This window comes from Callospermophilus lateralis, chromosome 9 (assembly GCF_048772815.1).
Source record: "Callospermophilus lateralis isolate mCalLat2 chromosome 9, mCalLat2.hap1, whole genome shotgun sequence".
Classification (NCBI taxonomy): Eukaryota; Metazoa; Chordata; class Mammalia; order Rodentia; family Sciuridae; genus Callospermophilus; species Callospermophilus lateralis.
Genome location: NC_135313.1, coordinates 25,433,508 through 25,456,041, shown reverse-complemented (window position 1 = coordinate 25,456,041; position 22,534 = coordinate 25,433,508). Strand labels below are relative to the sequence as shown.

Here is a 22,534-nt window from a genome sequence, read left to right as displayed (position 1 = left end):
TTCTCAGGTTAAGCCTTTAACAGCATCAAATAAAGGTGAATTACCAAAGATAGTCATAGCAATGATAAGGAATCAGAGCTAGTAACCTGTCAGAGATCCCAGAGGACTTTATAGAAATCAGACACAATAATCAGAGTCTGGGGTCATTTTGTACAAGGGAAATATTTCTTCACATTGAAGATTTATTGGATTATAGCTGAGTTAAAAAATTAATGCTCACAATGATGACTGTGCCATCCCAAATTGAAATATGCTTAGTGTATGTATAGAAACACATTTTAGAAAGTTGTCTTTTGGTTTTGGTTGAGTATCTACAGATGCAAGTATGAGTGAATCCCAGGAGCTACCTACTGTCTCTGTCCCTGGGGAACATAAGAGTCTGATGGGAAAAGGGAACAACCAAATCATGACACATAGATCCAGTTGTAAATATGGTCCTTGGATTGTGCACAAGATGCCATAAGGGCATGTGTGGAGCAGCACTGAAAGTGTGCAGGTGCATCAGAGAGGACTCTGCAGAGATGTCAGGCTTTGTAGGAGATACAGAGAGCTGATGGACATAGGTAGATGGAGAACCAAGAAAAAGAACAGTGTTTAGGGCAGAAAGAATGGGCCCTGAGAGGTAGAGAGGGATGAAGCATTGGGCATGTTTGAACAGATAGTGTAGTTTGATATGGTTGAACCAAAGGGTTTGTGCATGTCAGTTCACAAGTTTGCCAAAGATGAGTGGGAATGCAGTGGGGCCAGATCTGGAGGGTTTCATATCATTGGCTGACTCGCATTACTGGAAACCATGGGGGAATTCATTCAGCATAATGTTGGAGCAAAGCATAAATGGACAAGGGAACAAGTAATTAGATTAGTGTGGCATTTTCCAAATGTGAAGAACACAGGCCTAGGCAAGTTTGCCTTAAAAAAATTCTGTGGTCAAACAAGTTTGGAAAGTACTACATGATAGATCTATCTCTCCCAGAGGAATGTGTCAGGTAAATTCACATATTCAAGTGTTTTGATGTCTTACATAACTTCTGTCACTGTATGTGGAAAGTGTATGTATATAGTTGTCCCCCTTTATATCTGCAAACTCTATATCTGTAGATTTAACCAACTGTGGATTGAAAATACTAAGAAAAAATTGTGTCTGTACTGAAAACATACAGACTATTTTTCTTGTCATTATTACCTATAATATAGTCCAATAGCGTATTTAAGTAATTTAGAAAAGATTTAAAGTATAATGGATGATGTATGTAGCCTGTATGCAAATACTATATATTTTATGTGAGGGACTTGAATGTCTGCAGATTTTGGTACATGAGGGGGGTTCTCATATTATCCTCATGCTAATGTTAGCAAGTTTATGTAGAGATCAACAAAATATGAGCATATCTGCATGTTTATATTTAATCAAGGGAAAGATTGTGGAGAAAGTTGTTCCTGTTTCTTAATGCCAGTGAAATTAAATAATTTCATTATAGCTATGATAAAACACCCATTTGATTCAGATTACATAAGTTTTCTGAGTTTCGTTTGATTATATGAGCCTTGGAAGTGTTGATAACTTAATTCATTGTCTTGTAATTGCAATTTGGTATAGCTACAACTAGATGGTAATATTGCTTTATTTTATAACAGAAGGCTAAGGTTAAGAATAAATCTGTACTTTTTCAAATTATCTTATGAGAGAGATTACCTGTAGCATGGATGACTTCAGAAGTAATTCCCAAGATCATGGAAGGACTAGGGTATATATATATATATATATATATATATATATATATATATATATATTCCTCCAGAGTAGTTAGCAAGAGAAAAAAATATAATGACAAACTTTTCTTATATTTTCTCCTCAAGTACAGTCTAATAAGGATTATGATTTCACATTCCACATAAACTTTGCGGGGAGAGAGACATTTCAGCTAAAGTGAAATGCTCTTTCAAATATTCAGATTGTACCTTTCATGTAAAACCTTTGGCAAACTCTGAACTCATCCTAAATTCAGAATGTGCTGGCTAACTCTCAAAGCTGGAACCAGTCTGGCCCACTCAGTCCTCCAGGCTTCCCTCTCTCCATTTCTTTTCTTTTCCCTTTTATGAGTTTGGAGAACTGTTTCTTGGATAAATGCCTCTGAAAATCGATCTGCCTCCAAGCAGTGTTTAAGACATAGGTAATGATTATGATATGCTCTGGGATCCTTTTATGAAATCTACCATTTAAATGCAAATGATTCTGCAGCAACCTAAAAGGACCAGTGGTCTACATGAGTTTAGTAATTCCTGTGGCTCTCATACAGATTTTAACCATCTGGCTTCACTGTACAAGCCCAATGAATAGCGATTCAGCTCTACTCCATTTGATCTGTATTGCAAGTTAGGATCAAGTGGTATTTAAAACATGATTTATCTATCACCTTATCTGTTTAGTGCTGAATCAGACAATGATATTTGAAAATTCCAGTGCTAATGGGGCAAAGCAAGGGAAAGATGGTTTTAACTATGGAAGCGTTGATTTCTCAGGGAGTTTTATTATTACTCTAATCAACAGGTTACATAAAATAGCAGAGTACTTTATTTTCTCATAAAAAGATATAGTCTATAGCACTTGCTGTGCCTTTCTTACAAACTGATTACCTTCTAGTCACTCTCTAGTAGTTAGCAATCAGTTATAATCTCAGTGCACAGAGACTTCAGTTGTGTTTGACTAATACTCATAGCTGGGATTTCCTCTTACATTCTGGTTTTTACAATGGCAGGATGTCAAGGTGTATGGCAAAGGAAACCCCACAAAAGTGGTAGCTGTAGACTGTGGGATCAAAAACAATGTCATCCGCCTGCTAGTGAAGGTAAGTAATGTACCCCATCTCCAGGGTGAGGGTAGGTAATGTTGGTTGTCAGTGTTCAGCTGATTTCCCGTGTTTCAGAGAAAGCTTGAGTATTTTCTCAGAATGCCAGGGATCAACACTCTTCTTGATGCCTTTGATCTATAAAATAGCACATTTATCCCTTTTCAAATTAAAGATATAGATTGCTATGTTAAAAAAAAAAACTCTCCAGGGCCACTAAAATTCAAAAAAGAATGATGACTCTTTTTTATCATTTATTGACTGACATTCTGACACATGCCACATTCATGTTCATTGAAGTTTAGAGATGACTAGAAAGCTAAATTTAGTCTGATATCTCCCCTATTGGCCTACATTTATTATGCACCATATATTTGCAGGAATTATGCTCTGATATAGTACAAACTTTCAAAGTGCTTTATATTAACTCTTATGTAACCAATTAAAATTAAACTTTGAAAATCCTTAAGAAGAATTTAATTTTTGTAAAAATGTTCCTTAAATATTATTTTTTGATATTTCTCCTGATCACTTCTCCTTTCCCAATCTCTCTGTCTTTCCATGCCTCTCTAAGAATCATAGTCTCTCTGTCTTTATCTCTCACACACATGCACACACTCATATACCAAATTAGCATGAATACTGGAGATCCTTCAGTGCACCTATGAAGTTAGAGAATATCAGAAATATCCAAATCATGATTTCAGGTTGTTGTCAGTTTCATTAACAAAATTTGCATGGATTTCTCAGTAGCAGATGCTGTGAGTGACCTATCCATATTCCACTCTCATTTTCCCATTTTAATTCATGTCACCTATTTTCTAATTGCAAGCTTCTTACATCTCTTTGGTGGGTTCAAGATTTCTGGCAGTCAAGAAATTTCTGCATAAGAAATTTCCCTGGAGCATCCCACAATCTATGAGCAGAGAATCAGTATATGGCTCCTTTGCCCCATGGCTCTCAGAGTTCCCCAAAGAGCTTGAGTTTCAATTGTCCATGGTGATAATATATACCTAATTGGGGTGTCCCATGGGTTAGTTACTCTCTATTCTATTGATATTTATTTTTAAATCCTTCCAAATAAGCTTATTTCTCTCAAAGACTCTCAGGAAATGCTTAGGGAAACCCTCAAACATACCTTTCTATATATTATTACAACAAAAAGTTCTATTTTTCCCCTCAGAATATAAATATCATAGATAACATGAGAAAACCCTCAGAAAGTAAGTTGATTAAAGTTTTGTCACCCAGGCCTAGTACAGGGGTGCAAGTGTGTAATCCCAACAACTCGGAAGGGAAGATTGCAAGTTTGAGGCCCAAGGTAACTTAGCACGACCCTATCTTAAAAAAAAAAAAAGTCACACACAAAAAAAGGCATAAATGAAAAAGGGAAGAGAGATGGAGCAACTAAAATTCTGCCAAAAATGGTTTTACCTTTGTTTGCAACTCTAGCTGGTAAAGGTACCTGTGCTCCTGGGAGTCCAATCATGGAGACTTCATACCCTAAAATGAAGAACTGGAAAGTGCATTATCTATCTTTTCAGAGTCAAAACCTCAAAAGTGTTTTCTCCCTTTTTGTATTGACCATTGCTTCCATTTATTCCACATAAAACACACTGAGTCACACAAAGAACTTTCTGTTCAGCCGTATTTGTTTAAATTATATACTACGTTTTCCTTCCCTTTAAGGAGTGGCTAGTCAAAAGAAGATCCAGCAGGATTAGAGTTTGGCAATGGAAATGTAATTAAATTCATCACTCTTATGTTTCTTTTCCAGCGAGGAGCTGAAGTGCATTTAGTTCCCTGGAATCATGATTTCACCCAGATGGAGTATGATGGACTTCTGATTGCTGGAGGACCTGGGAACCCAGCTCTTGCACAGCCACTAATTCAGAACGTCAAAAAGGTGCAGTGAACTTGGGCGGTGGTGAATATTAGTGTGTGAGGCGAGGGTCTTCTAATTTGAACTTATTCAGTTATGTTTTAATACTTGTATTTGGGACCTCTCAGGCAATATCAATGTAGACATTATACAGGCAAACCATGAGGAGAGAATACCAGAGGAAACACGGCTTTTCTTCAGGGAGAATAACCTTGGGCTTTTGTCCTGCAGTTGAAAGAGCTGGAATCCAATCTTCACATGTATTATTCCTTATGATTGTAAAATGACAACTCATGTTCCTTACAATGACCATGGGGCCTATAAGACCTTCAAGTTGCTAAAGAAATATTAAATTAGATTTAGTTGGGTCTGAATGTCAAGTATGTCTTATTGAATTCTAATGCTACCAATTTGTCAATCATGTCCTTCTTTATATTCTATCTTTTTAATTTAGTTACTATTTCCTTGTTAAGAGAGAAACTACCTTATTAAGAGAGGAAAAAAAAAAGGGTGCTTCATTTTTATTCTTTCAGTGACAGCATTCTTTTGGAACCTGTGCTACTACTGTGCTAATAAAAATTCTTCCTGGTTTAGATTTTGGAAAGCGATCGCAAGGAGCCAATGTTTGGCATCAGTACAGGAAATTTAATAACAGGACTGGCTGCTGGGGCCAAATCCTACAAGATGTCTATGGCCAACAGGTAAGGCTGTCTTATTTTGGTTTTGGCCAAATCAGTTCTGAAATACTAACTGTAACCAAACATAAAAAACTTAGAGAACTCACCTGCCTTTTCTTTAGAATCAATAGACAACCACCCTATTCCACAGTTCACAGTCACCAGATTACATGGTACCATTTCTATTGCATTTCTGAAAGGCAGCCTTCTCTAACGATAACTTTGCTGTAGTTTAAAGTCATTTTCCTTCTCTTGGCATAGATTGAGGTTGTAATATTCAATCAAATGGTATTCCGAGGGAAATTGTTCTGATTTTAAGCTTGATTTCAAATCACTGATCATACTTTATGAAGCTAGTATGACTTAATAACCGAGAAATCTTCAGAATGTCTTGGTTTCACTTTTTGCCTCAAATGATGCTAATTTATTCAATGCCAGGTGCTCCCCAACAGCCCACCCTCCACAGGAAGTATAATTCAAAATGATTCAGGTCTGATCAGTCACCTATCTCAGTATCTCTCAAGAACTCTCCTTGGGCTTTAAAATTACTTAAAATCAGTTGCTTCTATTTTTCTGTTTCTGTTCAGGTAATGAGCAACTCTTTTGGTTATGAGAGCTTTTCTAAAACCGATTATAGAAGCTTAATAGACCTGATATTTAACACACAACAAAGCTTACCGAATTGATTTTTGTCGCTAAAATTATTGGGATTAACAATCTGTGACTTTTCTCACAAAGTGATTTTCACTAAGCAATTGAAACTTTTGAATTGTAAAAGGTTTTTCTTTTTCACAACTAATGCATTTGCATTCTCTTTTCTTTTCCTTGTCCCTATTCCTTCTCTCCTTTTCTCTCCAGAGGGCAGAATCAGCCTGTTTTGAATATCACAAATAAGCAGGCTTTCATCACTGCTCAGAATCATGGCTACGCTCTGGACAACGCCCTCCCGGCTGGCTGGAAGCCACTTTTTGTGAATATCAATGATCAAACAAATGAGGTAGGTGCTCTCAATAAGCCTGTTCAGTGGGTGATGTGAAATTCAGGTGTTAATCCTGTGGTACACGCTCCTTTTCCCTATTTTCCTATTTTTGGTGTGTGAAAGAACTCTTCTAGACTATTCCCAGAACCGTCTCCTTTTTGAAAGTTATTTCTCTTTTATTTTCTCATCAGTTGACTCTCAAGATCCAGTACATGTGTTCTTACTCAACAGCATCTTACACACTCATAGTTTGTGGGCAGTTGGTCCAAATCTGTTTGGGACCAGTCCAGGCTAGTCTCGGGCACTTCTGTAGCACTGCAGTAGCCTTGAGAAGACCCTTGGAGAAACAGTTTAGAAGCTGCTGATAATATGAGAATTTGGGTATATTTTGAACAGAGCCCAGAGGGGCCCCAAAAGCTGTGGATCAAATTTATAGGTTTGTTTTTTTTAAAATTATGGAATCATAGTTGGTTGAGTCTTCCTTGGCCCATTTTCTATTCTTATGGAAATGGTTTGGTATGTCAGTCCTTAAAAATCTCCAATCAGGTTATTTAATGGTGTTGGTATTTATCAGAATGTTATTAAGCACTCGGTTCAATTTTTAATTTGAACTTTATTGTCTACTGAATAATACATTGCCACTCTTGACATTTGTTGTTACAGAAGGAATTTTTTTCCTGTTTCTTATTCCTTTAGGGGATTATGCATGAGAGCAAACCATTCTTTGCTGTGCAGTTCCACCCAGAGGTCAGCCCAGGGCCAACAGACACTGAGGTATGTCAGAAAGATGGGGCCTATTAATATACTTAAAATAAATCAGAGGTGTGTTTATGTGAAAATTCAAGAAACTAAAATAATTACCGTAGATAATTTTGGGGCCAGACATTCTCAAGAAGGGTGCTTTGGTAACACACATTTTGTATTAAAATTTCTCCATGAATATCATGGAGTCAATTTTAATCTTTTCTAAAATTTAAAGTGGGAAAGCCCTTAAGAAACCTGCAGGAACACTATGATGCTATTTTTATTTAAACCCATTATCATTCTAATATATTTAGTTCTGAAATTTACAATTGTTGTACTATGCAAATGAATTCCCTCTTGCTCACTCCTTCTCATAACTGAAATGAAATTTTAATCCCCCATCTGTGACTTCAAAAAAATCCCTATGGCAACTGGTTGTGTAGCCACTAAGGGAGAATAAACAGCAGCAGGAGAAAGAAGGCAGGCAGGGAGGAGGGCGAGAGAGGGCTGCATGCACATTCATGTGATCAGATGGCTTAGGAAAAGAACCATAAGGAATGCTTGCAGGAGCTTTGCTTCCAAGCTAAATATTTTTACTTTTTTATGTGAGCTCTTGGTTCAATGTTCAAGCACATCTTTACAAAAAAGAGCTCACAATGACACTGAGGGAAATCTGGGAAGTGTCAGGTGACTCTTCTCTCTCACACCCAGGGGCCTCCAGTAGTGAGTAGGATGTTAATTCTTTGTCAGCAGAAACCCTCAGAAAAGACATCCAGGTAAAATGAGGAGCAGAATAACAATTTCCCCTCTATAAAGACCTCTCTCTCATTCCTGAATTGCCCTTTCAGATATTTATATTTTATTTTTGTTTTAATATTATGGAGAATATTGGTTCTTAATAGTCAAAATCAGTATGATATTAACCTACTCATAATGAAGCTTATAAATAATATTCAGCTACATATATCATGTAACACATGACAAGTAGTTTTTTAAATTTAAAATTTAAATTGTTAGCTTATGTTAGTACTTCAGATTAGAAACATTGCAATTATGATAGGCAATCAAATACACTATGATTTAATCCTTTTTTTGGTCCTGCCAAATAATTGTAAAATGAATATTTTGTTGAAATTCCTTGTATCTATTAGTGTTAGTCAGCTTTGCTGGGACCTAAGTACCTGACAAGAACAACTTAGAGGAGGGAAACTTTATTTGGGACTCATGGTTTCAGAGGTGTCAGTTTATAGATGGCTAGTTCCATTGCTTTGGGCTCAAGGTGAGGCAGCACGTCATGGTGGTAGTGGTTCAGGGGTGTGGTGGAAGAGCACGGCTCCATTTATCACAGCCAGGAAGCAGAGGAGAGGGGCCACAGGAAAGATAAACCCTCTTAGCACATGCCCCCAGTTCTTCCTCAGTCACTCCTCACCTGAATACAGTTGTTTCCCCAGTAGTCCTTTCAAACTTGGATGAACTGTTAGGTTATGGCTCTCATAATCTAACTGTCTCACCTTGGAATATTTGTGCATTAATGCAGGAACTCTTAGGGGATACCTCACCAGGAACTCTTAGGGGACACCTCACCAAAACCATAACACTACTAAAACAATGAGAATTAAACTCATTGGTAAAGTTTAAGATTAATTTTTAGAGATTATTTTAGAGCTGACAGAAACTTAAAAAAGAAAATTATCAGCTTTTTATTTTAGGGTACATAGTGATATAACTTCAATTTTTTTTGGTCTAGTTAGGATTTAATTTAGAAGAAGAAAATGAATTACAGCTAAGAGGCTGAAAACTTGATATTCTCAGAAGGCATTATCTGAAATCTTTATGGTCTGTTGAAAACTTTATTTTCATAGGATTTGAAGGCAACAGTTAGAAGTGTTTATTTTATATAATTTTTATGGCAGTAGATATTTGGTTATTGGCAAAAAAGCAAAAACAATAACAAAACCCAAATATTGCATAGGAAAATCATTTATTGCTTATCTGAATTTCAACTTTAATAGAGCATCCTGTATTTTACTGGCAAGCATATATGTTTTGAAATTTCTAACCAGTTGGTTATATTTCTTTTTAGTACCTATTTGATTCCTTTTTCTCACTGATAAAGAAGGGAAAAGGAACCACCATTACATCAGTTCTACCAAAGCCAGCACTAGTTGCATCTCGAATTGAGGTCTGTATGAATGGGCTTCTTTTGGTTTATGCATTTTGGATTTTCTCTATCATGTGATTTTTTAAAGCAAATGGTGGAAATGACATTAGTATTTATGAAAGATGACTGGTAACGTTGTATTCACTTAGAATTTCACAAACAATTATTTGGTTTGCTCTTGATGATATTCATTGGAACTTTTCATGTTTAAATTTAAAATATACCTATTAAAATTTACTTCTATTTACTTCTTCAAATGTTATAACATTTTGAATAACATAATTTAATAATGAATAGTGTTAATTTAGTTTGTATTTTGATATATTTTCTTTACCCAAACTATTATAGAACTATGTAAAGCCTGAGATACAGGTCAGACTACAGAAATCATTATAGTTAACACAACTCATTTTTTTCAACTATTAAATTATTGTTCAGTATCATAAACTGAATAATATAATTTTACTTCTAAATAGTAACTGGATTAAGATTAGTAAGGCATAGGAATTATTTATTTGAATATATATTAATATGACAATTTTCTTTGTAGTTAAACTATACATCTCCTCCACATCATTATGATATAAAATTTAGAAGGATATACTTGTATTTTAAAAAATATGATATATGCATATATACATAGATGTGTATTTATGTATATTAATATATTTGTATAGATATTTTAGATATGTATATGTGTTCACAAAACCTCTTCCAATTTTTTTTTTTTTTTTTGGTGGTCCTGGGAATTGAACCCAGGGCATTGTGCATGCGAGGCAAGCACTCTACCAACTGAGCTATATCCCCAGCCCCCAAATACTTTTTACTTCAGTGAAAAAAATATTTATGAACTTTGGGAAGTGCATTGAAATGAGAGATGTTTAAATTGTTAAACTTTTCCCTCATTTTTCATATATATTTTGAAGCATCATATTTAAAACCATTACATAAAAATAGAAAATATGACTTGTTTTTTTTTCACTCTTGAAAATGCCTTATTTTCATAAGTTAGTAATAAAACTAATGTCCTTATCCTGTTGTTTAAAGGTTTCCAAAGTCCTTATCCTAGGGTCTGGAGGTCTGTCCATTGGCCAGGCGGGTGAATTTGATTATTCAGGATCTCAAGCTGTAAAAGCCATGAAGGTGAGAGAACATGAGCTCTGCTAGAATTAATATGCTCTCTTTAATGAGTCTAATTAGTATTTTACAATTTAGATTTATGACACTACCTCTTTTCAAAGTGACTATAATTATTTTCCTTAACTATACTTATTTACATGTCTATATTAAAAGTCATTTGTTCATGAACAAAATTTTTAACTTTTTCAAATGTGCATACCTGTCAATTAAGGAGGTTAGATTGATTTCCAAAATTATGTTATTGCTTACTCATAGTGAAAGCATACAAAACTACGTTTATAGAAGCTGCGTATTTCTTTTGAGTCAGTGAATGTTGCAAATACATTTGTCTTTCATGTGAAAGAGGGAATATGGGCATCCTTGGTGCTTTATTATACTTCAAATGCTCTGCAAGATGCTTTAGGCACCTTTATGGTAGACAAGGAAATCTCTAGTTGGGAGAGCAAGGACAACAATGTATTTTGTTCATGTATTAGAAAGTTTTACATGTCACCAGGGGACCCAATTTCCTCATCAGTGACTTGGAAAACTGGTTGGTATGACTGCATTTTCAAGTGAAAAAGAACATTTGATATCCAAGTTGGGAAGCATATGTCCTTACTTCTTCACTTTCTTGAAATATTTTTAAACATGATTGTAGTAAAATACCTCTTTAGAGAAATTGTATTATATATCTGAGGAATTTCTATTGGAGAGCAAACTTGGCCCCTTTTTGGTATTATTTCCCCACTTGGTCTGCATCTTGTGCTAATCAGGCAATGTGAGCTCTCCGTGACTTTGCCTCAGGCTTTGCAGTGTAGAGGTGTTCACCAGGGACCCGCCAGTGGAAAACAGCACAGAGATGTCAGCCACAGAGGACAGGAGGCATGGAAAAGCAGTTGGCTAAAGTTTTTCTTGTTTTCTTTTCTTATTATTCTATAGTCATTGAGTTTCCTCTGATAGGTGTCTGTTAAAGAGAGGTAGAACATAGCCCCAAATACCTTATTCTTCTTCCCATTTATTTTCATTTCTTTATACTCTTCTCCACGCATGCATGGATGTATATGCACAGGCACATATTTTTTGTTAATATTTTTAAAAAGATGCCTTGCTTCATTGTATTATGATTTAATTTTTTATTAGATAGATAATCAGAGGATGTCCACTGGTTTAGATTGATTGTAATACAATCTGAGTGTGTTCAAGCTTTAGAAGACTTGTAAATGGTTTATAATTTTTATGCTATTTGGGAGTTTTATAAAAATTTAATAGCTTATAGTTTGGGTTTTTATGTATTTTATATCTATCTGTAGCTGAAGAATAGGAACTCTTGGTTGTCATGTTTTGATCATTTAGGAGGCTATTAGAGATAAATTTATAAACTAAAAACATTAAAATCATATGGCACATGTATTATAACCCAAATTAGAAAAAAAAATGATATAAATTAAAAATATTTCAAAATTATTTGTTTTAAAATGAATGAATACTTATGTATGCATGAGATTTTTTAATAATTTTATGAAAATAATCATATTCATTGTGTTAAGCACATTCAGAAAAATAATTAAATATACTTCTGTGTGTGGAACTTTTCTTTAGTAGAGAGACTTTTTGTAACTCCTGTTGATGATGTTTTCTCAGTTCATATTCAATTATTTAAATTCCAACTCACATTCAAGACGTATTTGCTTATCTACATGTATCATGCTAACATTCTGTTACTAATAATGCTCTCATTCTGAACAATTTCTTAAAATCCTAAAGGGTGACTCATATTGAGACAAGGCATAGGACTTGAGTCATAATATTGGATTAGAGTCCTAGTATTGCCACTTTCCAGCCATGACCTTTGGTGAGCCATTTAACCTCATTGAATCTTAATTTCTTCATCTAAAAAGCAGAAAATCTCCCATGATCTTTGTATAAAAATCAAATAAATTAATCAAAAGTATATTACATGCATCAAGGGACTATTTGAATTTAAAGTTGTAGAAAATATACTTAATATTTATTCAGATCCTCCTCTTAAGGTATGTAGGGCTTTCAAGGATGATTTCTATACTTCTGAATATTTTGTTAACGTTTTAGAAGAATCTAAAATTGACATGCTAACTCATGAAATAATAAGAACCATCTGGCCATATTTCATAATAATTTGCTAACTGTTGCCCTCATCCAGATTTATAAACATATCATTCTTAGTAGCCTAAATGAAGAATTGTTTTGAAGGCCTCCATGTCTAAGAAATGGATAGGGCTATAGATACTTTCTTCATGCATACACATGAGGGTGTGCACACATATGCATTCATGAACATAAACATGGTTTTTGTTTTTATGTTTTTTGCCCTATAGTTATTTTCATTTTATATAATATGTATGAACAGCTGTATAATGTGCTTTGTTAAAGTACTACAGCAGGCGAAAAAAAATCTAGAAAACAATGGAAACCAGCAAATGGCTCCTAGTGCTTCTAACAAGAGGAGAACACATTATCCTACATTTAAAAAGTATACTCGACATTGTTTTCAGACAGATAATAGAAGGAGAAGCAGCTTCATTGTTGCCTCCAGTTCTATTTACTCATTTTAAAATTTTTGAACTATTTTATTCTTTTAAGGTCAGTTGAGCCATAAAGCTCAATAGTATTTGCAGACTTCTAACTTGTGGTAATCCTTGTGAAGAACTTTTTTTTTTTTTTTAATGGTTTTATTTTGTTGTTAAATAAACAAATGCTTATCTTTGACCAAATGCTTGTCTTTCTTTGATTTCTATTCACTTGTACTGTTACTGATTGCCACAACAAGCCCACAAAATAACCACAAATCTTCTTTCCCCCGTAACCCTTCATTTGAGGGTAGCATTGTCTTTGGACCATATATTCAAATACTTGATGGTTTTGTTTTAGGAAGAAAATGTCAAAACTGTCCTGATGAACCCCAACATCGCATCGGTGCAGACCAATGAGGTGGGCTTGAAGCAAGCAGATACTGTCTACTTTCTCCCCATCACCCCTCAGTTTGTCACAGAGGTCATCAAGGCAGAACGTCCTGATGGGTTAATTCTAGGCATGGGTGGCCAGACGGCTCTGAACTGCGGTGAGTTCTTTTAAGTTCAGCTGCAGAGTTTTGACCCTGATACTTACTTGTGACATATTTTGTTTGAACTCATCTAACAATTGTGCTCTGTGTACTCTGTAAAACTTTCCTCTTAATGCGTGACAAAGCAGTTAGGAAACAGCCACTAGGAAATGTGATATGATGAGTACTATTCATTTGTTTCACAAAACAGCTGAGCAATAAAGAAAACTTTAGCTTTCATAGGTTTCCTGGGTCTCTTCCCTCCATTTTAGGATATGTTTTTTCTTTGTTATCATGAAGCTGTAAGAAGTATTATGAATGAACAATGAGTTTTAACATGGAATAAGTGCTCTTCTGTACCTGTTCCTGAAACATCTGACTTTTACATATATGTTCATGGTGAGATAGATCAGCTCCTACCATTCTTCAGGCATCAGCTGAGTTTACTACTTAGTCTCTTTAGGGTGCTTCAAATCTTTGCAGCTAGATCATGAATGAAGATCTCTAATGAAGTTGGGGTGAACAATTGGGAATATATTTGTATGTCAAACATAAAAGACTTATCCAAAATTAGATGGCAAAGTAAAAGAAATAAAAACAGTTTTGATGATATTTTCAACCTAGATAGAAACCCATATTTGTGAGATTATTTAAGTAACAGAATCTCATTATCTAAATATACCTTTGAAGGAATGGGAATATTCTGAAGTCTTAAGGCTTAGTGTACTTCTATTATTTATGTTAATAAGGACACTAAAATTAATGTGAAGGATGGTAGTGGCATAAGCAATATCAGCATCAGAAATTTTATTTCAAACTTTTTCTCTAAATGCAATTATATTGTGGACTGCAGTGACTGCTTGGGTTTAATTTTAAGATTTTGGAATTAATTTTAAGATTTCTTTTTAAGGATATTGTGTTCAGGTATCAGTTAAAGGAGACACAGCGTATGAGATTATAGAAACTAAACATAATTGATTCTCCTGTAGGAGTGGAACTATTCAAGAGAGGTGTGCTCAAGGAATATGGAGTGAAAGTCCTTGGAACTTCGGTTGAATCCATTATGGCCACAGAAGACAGACAGCTATTCTCAGACAAGCTAAATGAGATTAATGAGAAAATTGCTCCAAGTTTTGCAGTGGAATCAGTAAGGAATCTTTCTGTCTGGGGAAACAGGCATTATTTATTTTGGGTTGTAGGGAGAATGATTTGTCATGTGTAGTAATAACAGTTAAAGTTCTTATACTTGCATGTATTTTCTTCCAGAAATGTATTAGTATTTCAGAGACATTGTATATTACTGGAAGCATTCAATGTTGAATATTAGGGATAGGTATAAATATTTTATTTTATGTAAAGAGAAACACAAGGCCAGAGATGAAGTGGTTTATCAGTGGTTGAGAGTCAAGGCATCTCAATCTCCTCAACTGAAACTAAGAACCATACAGACTGGCAATACTGAAGTGATTTTCCTTTCTTCTTGACATCAGTCATACATCATTTATTGCAAATGCCCTGAAAATGGGATTGAATTTAAAGTATTTTTTTTGAATGGAATAAAAGTTTTAGAATGAAATGTCTCTAGTCAGTAAGACTCATGACTGAGAAATTTGTATCTTAGATATTTAAAGAGAATGGTTTTGATTTTTCTATTACTCATTTTTTATTGTATGCTATGCCTATCAATAGGGTTTTACCAGTTACCAGGAAATAATCAATTAGCTGTTCATCCGTTTTTGTCCTAAACTTTATTTTTGATTTTGGACACATGTTACATGAAGTGGAGGTGCTAGAGGAAGTTTTCAATGTAACTTTCCCATGTAGAAATAAGCAAATTCTTAGGGATAAGGCAGGCACAACTGGGAAAACTAAAGTTGGGTATGTGTGTTTCAGAAAAGAATGCTACCAAGTACTGTCAATCAGGAATAATCCCAGGAAAGCTCTTCTGAACACTTTGGGAAGCTATTGCCATACATTTATTCTTCCATTGCCAGATATAATTATGTCCTTGCTTCCCCAGGATGAGAAACAGGCATATGGGAAAGGTGTAATTACATTCCCATTGGTAGTGTAATAATATTCCATGACAGAAAAATATAACCACCATATGTTGTATTCTGTAAGTTAAAAAAAATCCAAGCTTCTGGGACTACTCTCAGACTGAACTTGAAAAATGAAAAATCTCTTTCTATACAGTGTTCTTAATGGCTTATTGTGGAGTAATACCAATTTAGCTTCAGCAGTAGAAAACCTTGTTTCATTTAAACACAAAATTTAAGATTTCAATAATTCAACATGTTTTCCCAGTTTCAAATGAATGATGATTATTTGGCCATTGTTTTATTTTTAGAGAACAAAATATGATTTATCAGAAAAAGTGAAGATTTTATGTGTGTGTGTGTGTGTGTGTGTGTGTGTGTAAAGAGAAACACAAGGCCATAGATGAAGTGGTTTATTAGTGGTTGAGTGCCAAGGCATCTCAATCTCCTCAGCTGAAACTAACAACCATACAAACTAGCAATACTGAAGTGATTTTCCCTTCTTCCTGACATCAGTCTTACATCATTTATGTGCAAATGCCTTTAAAATAGGATTGGATTTAAAATATTTTTTTTGAATGGAATAAACATTTTAGAATGGAATGTGCACACGCACGCACGCACGCACACACACACACACATATGAAGTCTCCTAGAATTCTATAAATTCACTTAACATTTGCATTGCAACTTATATTTTCAGAAGGAGATGAGGGAATAATAGAACCTTTCCATACTCATGTACCCCAGATCAATTGATTCACCTAAATTGCCAGGCTCTTGATGTGTTTCTTCTTCTTCTTCTTTTTTTTTTTTTTGTGAGAGTGTGGTATCTTTTCAAGTTTGGTGTTCTTTTTCTTGTTTATAGATTGAGGATGCCCTGAAGGCAGCAGACACCATTGGCTACCCCGTGATGATTCGTTCTGCTTATGCACTGGGTGGCTTAGGCTCAGGCATCTGTCCTAATAAGGAAACCTTACTGGACCTTAGCACAAAGGTAGGTATTTTCATAGATGGCATTCTTACCAACCAAAAGAAGAAAAAGAAAAAAAAAATCCAAAACAAAACAAAACAAAATCAAAACAAAAAATGAACTGGTTATTGATAGTCCCTTTCCACTGGAGAAAGTTATGCAATGAGAACTGACCCTTTTTAAAAAATTTCTAAATCACTATCATATTCTCTAAAAGTGTGGTTGAAAAGACCACACTCTGAGAGGGAACAGAAGTGCACATATTTATGCCAGGACACATTGAGAGTTCCTAAGGCTCTAGGTAAACCAATGGTCACTCTGCCTAAAGATCTGTCTTTATTTTATAGTTTAAAGTCTTCAGTGATTGGAAATTAATCCAACTATATCTTAATACAACTCATTAGTATTTGTAATACTAAAATATTTTTAGTGATTAAGAAAAAAATCAAAATATAATGCCTCATTTTACCATGATTTTTTAAAATAATGTGACGTGAATTCACATATCCAGTAAGTGAAGCAAAGTCCTTTGCATAGTTTACCTAAAATTCAGATGATTAACTCTATATACTGTAAATCTCTCAATTTAATAAATGAGCAGATTTTGTCACTTACTATACACACATAAAATCAAAATTGAGAATTAATCATTTATAATTTATTTTCTCTCAAAATCACTTCAATATATTGACAAACACTTTTTGAGTATTAAAGAAAATATCTTGATAAACTTAAGATATGCTCAAGAAATAAACCACAACAAAAGAAATCCAGAAATTAATACACGAAACATTGCTCCAGAATTCTTCCCATATAATATTTCCACAGGACAGTGTCTGGCAATTCTGGGAGCCCAATAATTACTTTGAATGAATGAACACATGGCAGCCGAGAAGCTTGTGTGACTTACATGGCAGTGTGGAGGCGAGTCTGGCAGGATTATCGTGAGGACTATTTTAGGGAGTGCTTAGAGAATAGCTCTATAACAATTTATAGCTTAATCATTACTTTCTTTTGGTATTGAAGCAAAATGAGACCCTTGAATTAATTATTGATGGTATATGTTGAGTACAGATAAATAAAATTAAATATATTTAAATGACACTAATGACAGACTTATAAATCTGCAACTTGGATTTAGTTTTTCTAATGTTACCAAAATTATCACCACCACAACAAAAAAGCTGGGTGTGGTGGTGCATACGTATAATCCTAGTGGCTCAGGAGGCTGAAGCAGGAGGATGGCAAGTTCAATGCTAGCTTTAGCAATTTTTCGAGGTTCTCAGCAACTGAGAAAGACTTTGTCTGGAAACAAAAGATAAAAAGGGCTGGGGATGTGGCTCAGTGGTAAGGTGCCTGAGTTCAATCACTGATAAAAAAAAAAAAAAAAGAGGAAAACAATCATATAAATAGTTCTTGTTCTGAATCATATATTTAAAGCAAAAACATTTATGTGGATATATAAAAATTAATTTTCTATAGCCTATCAGATGTTCCAAATGTTTTTAATATTAGCAATCTCATCATTACTGTCAATAGTGGCAATACATACTTATTCTCTATCAAAATATATTTTTCACTTATGAAAAACCATTCTAAGTTCCAAAGATTTTTATGCAGAAGATAAGGCAATTTTGGAATGAGAGAGTTTTCAATGATTTTCATTCTGCTAAAATAATCACTAGCTTGTTGAATGAGCTTCCTTGTTGAAAACCTGACTTTTACCTTGAAATTAATTAATCATAACTTTACATCCTAAGTCACCTCCTTATATTTTTGAGGTTATACTTAGTACAACTAGGATCTTCATTAACACATTTAGGTCCCTAAGTTAACATTTTGTATAAAATCTGAAACTTAAAGAAAACAGAGGAAACAGGTGAAAATCATCTCAATTTTCTTTGTATCCAAATATCCATTCTACTTCATTAGAATGCATAAAGCTTTCCTAAATTCATACCCTTTGTTTTCTATATTTCTTCTTTTTAAAGGCAATCCAAATGGCAAATCAATCATTATTAAATTGTTAACAATGGCTACAGAGTGGCCTGACCACTTTGAGAACCTCATCATGGGCAGCTATGAGGACAAACCTCACATTTTCAGTAGCATGAGCTACATCCTGTAGCAATGACTGTTGTTAAAAAAAGAATAGGTTTGATATACACTATGAAAAATTTTAAATTGAGTTATCATGTTATTATACAACCTACTAATAATTTTGAAAAAAAATTCAAAGTACCTTCCCTTTCATGCCTTCCTAAATCATATATATTAGCAGAAAAAGGGACATTTCTCTCTTATATTATCAGTCACTATATGTCCTAAGGTCAGAGATTGCCTCTTTCATATTTTGGGTTCAATATTCTACCAACTGTGGGTACTCAGTAAATATGAAGTGATAATTATACTAATTCATTTCTGTCTAATCAGGCATGCATGATATACGACTCCAAGTATTTAAGCACTTAAGCAGTGATTAGCCATAATAATAGCTGCATATGATTCTTCTAATTCCCAAGTTTCCTATGCCATCTTGCCTAACTGTCTACAACCATCATCATCTCCTTTCTCCCCCTCATCAACATCAACTAACTTTTATTGTGTGTGTCACTGTACAAAGCATCCTCAGCTATTTTAGAGAAAGCCAGAGTCTTTAGACTTATTTTTCCACATTTATTTGTACTTATCACATTTTCTGGCTTCACAGAAGCTTAGCTGCTGAAATAATTTCATTTCCCTCTGCCTGATTGCTCAATTATTTTCTCTTTTTCCTAAATTAGTTTGATTTAATGTCATATCAGCACTTTGAATGGCAAGCCTCAATAATGTAAATCAAGCACATTCACTGCAGGATGCTATTCCTGGTCTCACTGATTTTCTGACACACTATGCCGTCTGGAGTGTGGTGGAATATGGAGACTGTGTTTGAGACTTCAGGCCTGACCAGGATTTAGGTCAGAGCATTTTGCTAAAAATCCTTGTTAAACCGGTGCCTTTCCTTACTCTTTGGTACTTGTGTCGCCAATTTCCAGGCATTTGCTATGACCAACCAGATTCTGGTGGAAAGGTCAGTGACGGGTTGGAAAGAAATAGAGTATGAAGTGGTCCGAGATGCTGATGACAATTGTGTTACTGTCTGTAACATGGAAAATGTTGATGCCATGGGCGTTCATACAGGTAGGCAGAGAATCTTCAAGAATTATAGTAATGCTTTTAGCTCCTGACTTTGATGGCCCTAGAAGTCTTCATGAAGTTCTTTTCTTTTCTCTAAATTACTATTCCTAGCTGACAGACTAATGATGACACTTAACATATGTACAATATCTTATAGTATTGCAAATATTGTCACATTTAATTTGACCTTCATAAAATCCCTCTGAAGTAGGGCAGAAAAAAACTATCCTGATTTCATTTGTGAACAGAACCAAATATAAGCAATGAACTGGAGGTAAAATCTATACAATTTAGTGTTGACAGGTAAAGAGAGAGGTTGAGAAGGTTTAAACCAGATTGTGGTGTTAGTCACCAAGTGATTGAGAAAATAGACTCAAGTAACAAAAATAGCTTTCTTAGCAAGCTAAACTAGTTAGACAAGAGGGCAAAGATGATGACTTAGATTTTAGAAATGCTAAATTTGAGATGTGGGTGGAACTTTTGAGAGGGGAGTTGAGAATGTGAAATGGAACTCAAGAGCACAGAAAGAAAAAAGTTAGTATAAGATCATTGGAAGTCATTTGGTTCAAAGGAAGTAAGTTGGAGACACAGTATTCAAGGGCATAGTTACAGAAAGAGGAGAGATAGAGTCAACTTTGAACTGTGGGAAACACTTAGATTTATAGGGCGGAGAAAAAGGATGAGTATTGAAAACAAAGGAGAGAAATGAAGAGTTAGGAAGAAATGAGGGTAGAATTTTATCTAATAAGCCAAGGTAAGTACTTAGTTTTATAAAAGAGCTTTGTTTTTTGGCAGTGTCAAATGATGTATGAGGTCAATAATGAAGATTTAATTTGGGTGTTTAGATGTCCAAGAAGGCAATTTCAATGCAAAGTTAGTTTTGAGAGCCATATGGTAAGGAATTATATCATAATGAGGGATAAGGAGAATTGGCAAACTTTCAAAAAGTTTGGTCATATAAAGAATGAGACAAGTCTGTGTGTCTGGTTGATATTGGGAGATGGGCTTGCTTAAGCAGAGGACCTCTGAGCATATTTGTGGGCAGAAGGAATGGAGACCAAGGACGGTGAGATGGAAGACACAAGGGCTATGATTGGAGAGCACTGAGAATGAAAAGGAATGACATACAAAAGATAGATGGATGAGTCAGGCTGGATAAAAGAGAGATAATATTCTATAGAAAGAAAAACTTGAGAGACAATTTGAGATGAATGAAGAGAAGGTAAGTTGAAAAAGCTAATGTCAATCCAATAAGTCGATGATTAAAGCTTTGATAGCTAGATGAGTTGGGCAAGGTTAGTAGGGTCTCTATAAGTAATGTATCAGAGTGCTGGGGTTTAGCTCAGAGTACAGCACTTGCCTAACATGTGCAAAGCCCTGGGTTTGATCCCCAGGATCACAAGAGAAAAATATAGGAATATGTCAGAATAATATGGACAAAACAAGAATCAGAAGGAATACCTGATCTCTCTCTCTCTAACACACACACACACACACACACACACACACACACACACACAAACACACGATAATTATTTTCCCAACAAATCTGTGTCTTTCATCATTTAAGTGGCTTGCTAAGTCTCTGAAGTTGGCTATTAAAATATAACACCAGATAATGCGTGCTGCTTGGGTTTACAGGTGATTCTGTTGTTGTGGCCCCTGCCCAGACACTCTCCAATGCAGAGTTTCAGATGCTGAGGCGTACTTCAATCAATGTTGTTCGCCACTTGGGCATTGTGGGTGAATGCAACATTCAGTTTGCCCTTCATCCTACCTCAATGGAATACTGCATCATCGAAGTGAATGCCAGACTGTCTCGGAGCTCTGCCCTGGCCTCAAAGGCTACTGGGTAAGATCAGAATGATTGACCATGCCTCTTGCAGATTTTTTGGAAATGGAAAAATGGACTCCTAGTGGAAGATTGTGCTGCATTTATAAATATCCCTCCTTTCTGTGTGCTGGCTCCAAGTCATTTATGGAACCCTAAAGACATGGTTATTAATGAGCTTGCTGCCAGATTGAAGCAAACGTATTGCTAGCTGGCTTTGTTTGCTGGCTAATCATAAACTAATCAAATCTGGGTGGTCAAAACAGGCTGTGAAAAATCTGTTTCTTAATTGCACTTTGCAGATGTTGTTGCAAAGTGCACACTGATCCTTAATTTTAGCGTCCAACTGGATTATTTAGGTATATAGCCCTATAGCAAGTATTAAAAAATATAAAAATTATAGTTTGCTCACCTCAGGCCTTTGATACATATTGTTTTGATTTTAGCAATGTTGAACATGATAAAAGCATACAATGCTATCTATTATTTAATGATAAATGAATGAATTAAAAAAAATCTCCTGGAGACTTGACAATGTAGGATTTTTCCACAGGTAAATGTTGCAACCAAAAAATTAATTTGCTTCTGTTTAACAACTGCTAACAAGCATAATTGGGAGGTGAAGCTAATTTAAACCTTTTGTTTCTATTAATATCTTTAGCATCTGGCATTTTAATTATATAGAACTTAAATGAACAAAAATATTTACTTCCATAAATTTTTATGTAGCTACACAGTGCTACATGGTGTGATACAAGCCAAGTATACAAGCCAAGGAGTCACAAGACCTGTGTTCCCATTGGGACCTTCCATTGACTATTTGACTTTGGGCACAATACTTGTCTCATCTGTTAGATGGTTGTTTGTAATAAAGAACTCATATTAAATTCTATAGTTCATGAATTATATTCTCAAATAAAAATAACCAAAAACTGACATTACAGATGAAGATAGTTGAGTTCCCAGAGGCAGAGCTAGGATCCAAACTTGTAATTCCTCCATTTTCCTTACCATTAGAGTTCTT

The 22,534-nt window shown here is 34.9% G+C and overlaps 1 protein-coding gene and 1 non-coding gene across 2 annotated transcripts in view; one reads left to right on the top strand and one right to left on the bottom strand.

Annotated features, from left to right (window-relative positions):
• The window catches only part of Cps1 (carbamoyl-phosphate synthase 1), a 112,599-nt gene that overhangs the window by 24,175 nt on the left and 65,890 nt on the right, over window positions 1–22,534 (top strand). Inside the window, exons 7-18 of the mRNA XM_076865932.2 lie at window positions 2,757–2,846; window positions 4,624–4,752; window positions 5,323–5,429; window positions 6,264–6,402; window positions 7,081–7,158; window positions 9,212–9,310; window positions 10,337–10,432; window positions 13,319–13,508; window positions 14,480–14,637; window positions 16,398–16,526; window positions 19,538–19,682; window positions 21,321–21,531. Coding sequence (XP_076722047.2) covers window positions 2,757–2,846; window positions 4,624–4,752; window positions 5,323–5,429; window positions 6,264–6,402; window positions 7,081–7,158; window positions 9,212–9,310; window positions 10,337–10,432; window positions 13,319–13,508; window positions 14,480–14,637; window positions 16,398–16,526; window positions 19,538–19,682; window positions 21,321–21,531 — 1,571 coding nt within the window. The remainder of the gene's footprint in view (window positions 1–2,756; window positions 2,847–4,623; window positions 4,753–5,322; window positions 5,430–6,263; window positions 6,403–7,080; window positions 7,159–9,211; window positions 9,311–10,336; window positions 10,433–13,318; window positions 13,509–14,479; window positions 14,638–16,397; window positions 16,527–19,537; window positions 19,683–21,320; window positions 21,532–22,534) is intronic.
• Window positions 10,024–10,096, bottom strand: Trnaa-cgc (transfer RNA alanine (anticodon CGC)). The gene has a single exon. It is a non-coding gene; the product is annotated as a tRNA-Ala (tRNA).